The 9,661-nt window shown below is 38.4% G+C and overlaps 1 protein-coding gene across 1 annotated transcript; it reads right to left on the bottom strand.

Moving 5' to 3' along the window:
• Positions 1 to 1,883: 1,883 nt before the first annotated feature.
• On the bottom strand, positions 1,884 to 3,818 carry LOC137617165 (uncharacterized). The gene has a single exon (XM_068347025.1). The coding sequence runs from the start codon at positions 3,816 to 3,818 to the stop codon at positions 1,884 to 1,886; it is 1,935 nt and encodes a 644-aa protein (XP_068203126.1).
• Between the last annotated feature and the right edge of the window lie 5,843 nt (positions 3,819 to 9,661).

Here is a 9,661-nt window from a genome sequence, read left to right as displayed (position 1 = left end):
GAGGCTTTACCACAGCGTATTAATACTAAGGCATTGCCCATATCTGTACAACCCTCGTCCCCCATTACAAAAACTAGTACAAACCTCTCACAGGCCATGTCCTTGCCTGATTTGATGGAGGTTCCACTTAAAGCTGACTTGCCTGATGCACCTGTAGTGGGAAAGGTGCAAAAACCTTGGATCCCACCATCTATTAATCATAAAAGAGAGAGACCTCCATCTCTCTCTCCCCCCTCCATTAGAAACATTAAGGTTATGACATCAAATAAATTTGATGTTTTGTCTGTTGATGTTTCTTATGAACCAGAAGATAAACTGAATAAATCAAAAATTCAAGTTGAGGTCCACCATCCGCCTCAACAAATAGATCAAAAGGATACAAAGAAAAACACAAACGTAAAACCCAACATAACAAGACCATCTCTGAAGAAACCTACAGGTAATAATGTTAGATTGAAAACTGCTAATGGGAAGACCTCATCCAAGATGTCTTCCAGAAGTAATCCTTAGTTTTCTCCTCCATTTTGCAATGGAATTGTCAGGGTTTAGGGGCCAAATATGAAGAACTTGAGCTCCTAATTCATGAACATTCCTCCATAATATTATGTCTACAGGAAAGTAAGCTTGATGCTGACACTCCTATTCCTCGAGAGTATGTATAATCAATTAGTAGGGAGCCATGGCGGAAATCTCATGTACATTCGTCGAGATGTTCCCCAAATACCTATTTCTATTCGTACACCCCTGCAGGCAGTGGCTGTACAAATTGATATTGGGAGAAAATAGACAATATGCTCTCTACTTACCTCCAATTGATAATATTTTGCATGATGATTTAATAGAGGTCATTCAACAACTCCCTCAACCTTTTCTCTTACTGGGAGATATGAATGGTAGACATCCTTTATGGGGTGATGTTTTGGCAAACACAAGGGGCAATATTATCTCATCAATTGTGGAGAATGAGGATGTGGTACTCATTGATACAGGAGAGCCCACGCACTTTCATGTTCAGACAGGCACCTTGTCATGCATTGACCTTTCAATTGCAAGCTCTAGCTGCCTTCTTGATTTTGACTGGAGGGCATTAGATGATTGGCATACTAGTGATCATGCACCAATCATTATAAACACCAACAAGGGTCCGCCTTTACAAAGATCGCCACGATGGAATCATGACAAGGCAGACTGGGTTAAATTTTGTGAGCTAAGGGAAATCGAAGGGAGTGCAGAACAGTTTGAAAGTATTGATGATGCCATAGACCTACTGAATGGAACTCTCCATACAGCAGGAATCATTTCGATTCCCAAAACCATAGTACTATTCAAAAGATGACCAGTCCCGTGGTGGTCTTCAGAATTAACAGCCTTGCACAGAGCCACCAGAAAATCTCTTGACTAGGTTGCGTAGATGCAGTATGGATGAAAATTTGATAACATACAAAATGTTTGGAGCACAGTTCCGTCGTACCATGAAAGAAGCTAGACGCCAATCTTGGGTGGCTTTTGTTTCCTCCATTAATAGTAGAACACCACCATCTTCTGTATGGAGGAAAATAAAAAAAAAGATTGCAGGCAAATTTACCCCAAACCCACCACCAGGGTTGCCACTTTAGTTTTAGTGACTGCACCAAATCAGGCTTCAGAAAAGTACCAGATCAACATGAATTGTAACAATATTAATGAAAACAAATATACTTACTTGATTAACTTAAAATTGTGTATCCTCCCCTTCCTGTGCATCTTCTGTAGGTGGTGTTGACCACTTTTTGTTCATTTTATCTACAAGATGTGGGGTTTGTTGCCATGTTTTACAAATTGCATCATGCAACATATTCTTGCTGTGAAGTAATCCGTTGAGGGGTTTTGTCCTCAGTCGAGATCTATTTTTTTTTTTTTTTCAGATTTGTCACCAGAGAGAATATTCTCTCTGCAGCAGCAGACGAATGAGGCAGAGGCATCAAGTTTATCATCAATCTTGAAACATTTGAAAATGTTGGCTGATCACCACATTTTTCTTGTGAAACAGCATGCCAGAATTGTTCAGGTTCTGAAGTTTCTATAAGTTTCAGAGCCGGTATTTCAGCTACAGTCAATTCCCTCCATTCACTGTTGAGGTCTTCGTACACAGTCTCATCAGTGATGTTTGGAAATTTTAGAGCCAAAGGTATGAGTGATTTAGGTTTTCCTTTGAATACATTTGCTGGATCTAATGCTTCAAGCAATTCTAAGTTACTGAACATATTATGGGACACAAAACGCTTGAGCATCTGCTTTGATAGAGCAATATAGAAATTCAGTGTTTTGATATGAAATTGTTCCAATTCTCTTTTGGTTATAACAGCAGAGTGTTCCAGGTATATGCTTTCACTTCTAGCTCCACGGTAAATATCGCCAATAGGAAGGTAGTTTGAGGGATCGTTCACATTAATTTGAGTTAATTCTCGATTTTTCAACTTATCAGATTTCATGAAGTTGCTGAGAATACCCTTAAAACTGCTGCTGATTGATGTATGGAGCAGGTGTATTTTCAGGGAGGTTGACTGGAATTCTAAATTCAATTTATTAACTGCAGGCAAAATGAATGCCAAAAAGGCAAAGTACATCTTATTTATTAGGCTATGTAGTTCCTGTAGTACTGCAGAAGCAGTAGCCATCCCATCTTCTAATGCAGCAGAGGTGAAATACAGTGTAAGTGCAGTCCATTGCTCTAAAATTCTTTTTACTACTTCTTCTAAAGACAGCCATCTAGTGCAGCTAGGATGCAGTATTTTGTGAGGTTGTACTGCCGTGAATTTCTGAAATTCACCATACTCAGACAATCGTTTGGGGCTGTTTATAATGTAAGAGTATATATTCCGAGCTAATTCTTCAACATTGTTAGGAAGTTCACTGCAGGCACTAGAGGCACAGAGAGCTACTGAATGACACACACAGCCTTGTACAAAAAGAGCAGGAACTCTCTTCTGAAGTAAAGCTTTTAATCCACCCCTTTCTCCCATCATCACACTCGCATTGTCACTCGCAAAACTAATTAAGTTTTCAACAGGAATGCTATGCACATCAAAAAAATTTACTATGGAGGTATAAAGTCCTTGAGCTGTACAATCTTTTACCTCCAGTAAATTTAAAAACATATCGCATGTTTTCTGGACATTCTGGTCATAAAATCTAGCAAGGAGAACAAGGTCCTTTAGGGTAGAGAGATCAGTGGACTCATCTATTATCAGATAAAATTTAGTGTTCTTTAGACGAGCCACAAGATTAGAAAAGTTTGTTTTACCCATAACATTCTTAAAAATTCCTGAAGCCTTTGTCCTGGCACACTTTACTGCATTTATCACCACTTTTGGATCTGAGGCTACATTGGCAATAAACCCTGGTAAGTGATCCATTACGGAAATGGGTAGATTGTGCTCTGCAATGAAGGCACACATCTTTAGCTTTGTGGATGCAACTTGTTTTTCAAACCTTGTCCTTGATGACGGACCTGCACCAGCATGAAAAAAGCTTGTCAATTTCTTAGACTGGTTTCTTGAAAGAATGTTTTTCTTGTGCTTCTCTGTGCTTCCATGTCTTTCCAGTAGTGTTATACTCCCAGATATTTCACATTCACAAGCCGTACAGTATGCTTTGTTTGAACACTTCTTGCTCTGAATTATCCATGATGAAAATGTACTGTCTTGCAACCACTTCAACTGAAATTTATGTTTATAGCTTATTTTCTTCTTTGGCGTCACAGAACTCCTATCATCAGATTCATCACTGTTAGGGTCGTCTGGTATATTCACAAGATCTCTTTTACAAGGCCTATTCATGTTGCCACCCTGCAGAACAGAAAAACAACAACAATCACTCGACTGGTATAGTAACAGTCAAATGAGTGACGCAGTACTCAGTAACACAGATACTTGAAATAATGATTAGTATTCCTGGTTCAGATATCGACTTATCGCATCATGCACAAGTAAAGGCACTAATAGCAGCAACGTAATCCAAGTTAATTCAACTGACGACTGACACCTCCTCTGTCCTCTCCCGAGTCCAGACTCTCCCCACCAGGGTTGCCACTCTAGTTTTAGTGACTGTACCAAATCAGGCTTCAGAAAAGTACCAGATCAACATGAAACGTACCAATATTAATGAAAAAAAATCTACTTGATTAACTTAAAATTGTGTATCCTCCCCTTCCTGTGCATCTTCTGTAGGTGGTGTTGACCACTTTTTGTTCATTTTATCTACAAGATGTGGGGCTGGTTGCCATGTTTTACAAATCGCACCATGCAACATATTCTTGCTGTGAAGTAATCCGTTGAGGGTTTTCGTCTTCAGTCGAGATCTATTTTTTTTTTTTTTCAGATTTGTCATCAGAGAGAAGATTCTCTCTGCAGCAGTAGACGAATGAGGCAGAGGCATCAAGTTTATCATCAATCTTGAAACATTTGAAAGTGTTGGCTGATCACCACATTTTTCTTGTGAAACAGCATGCCAGAATTGTTCAGGTTCTGAAGTTTCTATAAGTTTTAGAGCCGGTATTTCAGCTACAGTCAATTCCCTCCATTCACTGTTGAGGTCTTCGTACACAGTCTCATCAGTGATGTTTGGAAATTTTAGAGCCAAAGGTATGAGTGATTTAGGTTTTCCTTTGAATACATTTGCTGGATCTAATGCTTCAAGCAATTCTAAGTTACTGAACATATTATGGGACACAAAACGCTTGAGCATCTGCTTTGATAGAGCAATATAGAAATTCAGTGTTTTGATATGAAATTGTTCCAATTCTCTTTTGGTTATAACAGCAGAGTGTTCCAGGTATATGCTTTCACTTCTAGCTCCACGGTAAATATCACCAATAGGAAGGTAGCTTGAGGGATCGTTCACATTAATTTGAGTTAATTCTCGATTTTTCAACTTATCAGATTTCATGAAGTTGCTGAGAATACCCTTAAAACTGCTGCTGATTGATGTATGGAGCAGTTGTATTTTCAGGGAGGTTGACTGGAATTCTAAATTCAATTTATTAACTGCAGGCAAAATGAATGCCAAAAAGGCAAAGTACATCTTATTTATTAGGCTATGTAGTTCCTGTAGTACTGCAGAAGCAGTAGCCATCCCATCTTCTAATGCAGCAGAGGTGAAATACAGTGTAAGTGCAGGCCATTGCTCTAAAATTCTTTTTACTACTTCTTCTAAAGACAGCCATCTAGTGCAGCTAGGATGCAGTATTTTGTGAGGTTGTACTGCCGTGAATTTCTGAAATTCACCATAGTCAGACAATTATTGTTTGGGACTGTTCATAATGTAAGAATATATATTCCGAGCTAACTCTTCAACATTGTTAGGAAGTTCACTGCAGGCACTAGAGGCACAGAGAGCTACTGAATGACACATACAGCCCTGTACAAAAAGAGCAGGAACTCTCTTCTGAAGTAAAGCTTTTAATCCACCCCTTTCTCCCATCATCACACTCGCATTGTCACTCGCAAAACCAATTAAGTTTTCAACAGGAATGCTATGCACATCAAAAAAATTTACTATGGAGGTATAAATTCCTTGAGCTGTACAATCTTTTACCTCCAGTAAATCTAAAAACATATCGCATGTTTTCTGGACATTCTGGTCATAAAATCTAGCAAGGAGAACAAGGTCCTTTAGGGTAGAGAGATCAGTGGACTCATCTATTATCAGAGAAAATTTAGTGTTCTTTAGACGAGCCACAAGATCAGAAAAGTTAGTTTCACCCATAACATTCTTAAAAATTCCTGAAGCCTTTGTCTTGACACACTTTACTGCATTTATCACCACTTTTGGATCTGAGGCTACATTAGCAATAAACCCTGGTAAGTGATCCATTACGGAAATGAGCAGATTGTGCTCCGCAATGAAGGCACACATCTTTAGCTTTATGGATGCAACTTGTTTTTCAAACCTTGTCCTTGATGACAGACCTGCACCTGCTTGAAAAAAGCTAGTCAATTTCTTAGACTGGTTTCTTAAAAGAATGTTTTTCTTGTGTTTCTCCGTGCTTCCATGTCTTTCCAGTAGTGTTATACTCTCAGATATTTCACATTCACAAGCCGTACAGTATGCTTTATTTGAACACTTCTTGCTCTGAATTATCCATGATGAAAACGTACTGTCTTGCAACCACTTCAACTGAAATTTATGTTCATAGCTTATTTTCTTCTTTGGCGTCACAGAACTACTATCATCAGATTCATCACTGTTAGGGTCGTCTGGTATATTCACAAGATCTCTTTTACAAGGCCTATTCATGTTGCCACCCTGCAGAACAGAAAAACAACAATAATCACTCAACTAGTATAGTAACAGTCAAATGAGTATGACGCAGTACTCAGTAACACAGATACGTGAAATAATAAATAGTATTCCTGGTTCAGATATCGACTTATTGCATCACGCACAAGTAAAGGCACTAATAGCAGCAACGTAATCCAAGTTAATTCAACTGACGACTGACACCTCCTCTGTCCTCTCCCGAGTCCAGACTCTCCCTGGCCACCACCACCAGTGTTGAAAGTGAATGGGCAGTATGTGACTGAAGGAAATGAAGGTAGTAATGCCCAGGCTGACCATTTTTCAAATGTATCGTGCAAGAGTGTAGCAGCTCCTGGTCACCAGTACAGGAGCCTTGAAGAAAAGAAAATTTTAAATTTTGCAACAGGAAGGGAAGAATTGTATAATACTCCTTTTACTGACAGAGAACTTGATTCCGCACTCGCTACTTGTAACGATACAGCCCCTGGACCCAATGGAATTCCATATGAAATGGTTAAACATGTACATTTTAATACAAAGTTATTTATTTTAAGCATCATTAATAAAATATGGCATGATCATAGTTACCCAAGTGTTTGGGAACTAGCCATTATTTTAGTCTTTTTAAAACCTGGTAAGGACAAGTTTTTAGCAGCAAGCTATCGACCTATTGCATTGACTTCTTGTTTATGTAAAATCATGGAGAAGATGGTCAATGCAAGGTTGATGGGGTACCTTGAAAAGAAGGGTATTTTGTCACCGATTCAATGTGGATTCAGAAAAATGCAATCAACAACTGATGTGTTGATTCAACTTGAGTCCTCTATTTGCGAAGCCTTTGCTTCCAAACAGCACCATGTGACAGTTTTGTTTACCTTGAAAGGGCATATGATACCACATGGAGATATGGTATACTTAAAAAAAATTCATGAATTAGGATTAAAAGGAGAACTACCACTATTTATTCAGTCATTTCTCTTGCATAGAGTTTTTCAAGTGAGAGTGGGGGAAACTCTATTAGAGAGTAAGTGTCAGGAAGAAGGAGTTCCTCAGCGGAGTGTGCCGAGTGTAACCCTGTTTGCACTAGCAATTAATGGGATATCCTCAGTCATTCCCCGGGATGTTCTCTCAACATTATTTGTGGATGATCTCTCAATATCATTAGGTGGAACTGGAATGGTAATGGTTGAGAGAAAAATACAACTCTCCATTGACAAAATTATCCAGTGGGCCGATATGAATGGATTTAAGTTTTCGACAAGTAAAACTACCATTGTCCATTTTTTTCATATCCGGGGAGTACATCCAGACCCGGATATATACATTAAAGGTCAACGGATACCATGTTTAATTGAAGCCAAAGTTTTAGGTTTGATATTTGATTGTAGACTTACATGAGTTTCTCATCTAAAAGCGTTAAAAGCTAAATGTGTTGAAGTTCTGAATATTTTAAAAGTATTGTCCCATACATCATGGGGGGCAGACCACAATACTATTATAGAATTATACAAGGCCTGGATTTTTTCAAAATTAGTTATGGATGTGAAATATACTCTTCAGCCACCCCAAGCTGGTTAAAAATATTAGATTCAATACATCATTCTGGTATCAGATTGTCCACAGGAGCATTTAGAACCTCACCTATCCCAAGTCTCCTTGTTGATGCTGGAGAGTTACCTCTAGACCTTTACCGAATGTCTTCCATTTTTCGTTATTGGTTTAGATGGCAAAGACTCCCTAATTCTTTAGCCTTTCAGACTGCAAGCCTTGTGAGACACACATCATACTTTGAGTTGCACTCAAAATCTCCTCAACCTTATGGCTTTTGGGTGAAACGATTATTAAACAGTCTGGATATAATTAGAAGTAAGGTACTTCCATTCAAGGTATCATCAACATCTCCATGGAAATTACCAGAGATATCTTTTTGTAAATACTTTATTGGAGTTAAGAAGAATATGACTGACCTAGAATCCAGGTCTCTTTTTATGGAACATGTTGAAGAACATAGAGGATCGACTTTTATATATACTGATGGCTCCAAATCGGATGCTGGAGTTGGATTTGGAGTACATGGTAATGGTTTTAATTGTAGAGGTGCACTTACTCTTAACAGCTTCCATATTTACTGCCGAACTGTATGGCATATTAACCGTTATTGAGAAAATAGCATTGGAGGAGGTTAATTTTACAATTTTTAGTGATGGAAGGAGTGTCCTTCAAGCTTTAGAAGTTTTTAATTCTAGTAACCCTCCAGTTTTAAAGATTTTAGAATGGCTCTTTATTATTGGACGGAGAGGTATAATGGTTCGATTTTGTTGGGTTCCAGCACATGTAGGTGTGTCTGGGAATGAGAAGGCAAGATTCTCTGGCAAAGAATGCTGCATCCGAGTTGCTACCAAGAAGGTATCCCATTCCGTGTAATGATTTTCTACCTAACATCAAGAAATTGCTTTGCAATAAATGGCAACTGCAATGGAATAGTCTAGATGGCAATAAAATGAGAGAAGTAACAAATGTCATAACTCCTTGGAGGTATAACATGAAGCCCCGAAAATGGGAGACTTCTCTTTGCCGTCTCCGTATTGGTCACACTCGGTTGACACACGAGTTTCTGTTGAAGGGCCAACCCCAACCGTATTGTGACGACTGTTTAATACCTCTAAACAGTGAGGCATTTATTGACCGAATGCCCCAATGATAATAACTTAGGGAATAGATACCTGTTTGACGCTTGAGGTGAGGGTGGCAGGTTCATCCTTGCCAAGATTCTTGGACATGATGTGTCCTACTATGCAAGTAGCATTTTTAGATTTATTTCAGAACCAGGTCTTGAAAACTATCTAACTTTTGTAATGACATTCAACTTTTATGGTTTTAATTGAATATTCTTTTAATTTATATATATATATATATATATATATATATATATACATATATATATAAACTAAATGATATCGGCATCAATGACCTTAGATGTCAGGATGCCTGAAAACTTTAAATCAATCGATCATCCTGGCTAGATATGCTGGTGATAGTTCAGCACGTGGAAAACCAAAATAGTAATCTTAGTGGCTGGCTGTATCACTGAATCTTATATTTATAAATGCCTAAAATCTCAATTTCATAAAATAAAACTAGGAACACTTATTATATCATGCATGAGAGTAAACATAAACCACCCAGGCTATCAAGTCTAGGGGCTAGGCTAGAACCCTAGCCTACGATCGGCTACCTATGCTCGCCGAAAAGGATACTATCGGCATAATATAACTATTTCCTAGCAATGAAGACTAAATAACTAATGCTGATAATTAGTTATAAGACCGGGAAGGGTTGTTCTGGCTAACTAAATAAAGCATGCGAGGCGAACAACCGCGTC

The sequence above is a fragment of the Palaemon carinicauda genome, chromosome 2 (assembly GCF_036898095.1).
Source record: "Palaemon carinicauda isolate YSFRI2023 chromosome 2, ASM3689809v2, whole genome shotgun sequence".
Taxonomy (NCBI): domain Eukaryota; kingdom Metazoa; phylum Arthropoda; class Malacostraca; order Decapoda; family Palaemonidae; genus Palaemon; species Palaemon carinicauda.
This window is presented reverse-complemented; position numbering and strand designations above follow the sequence as displayed.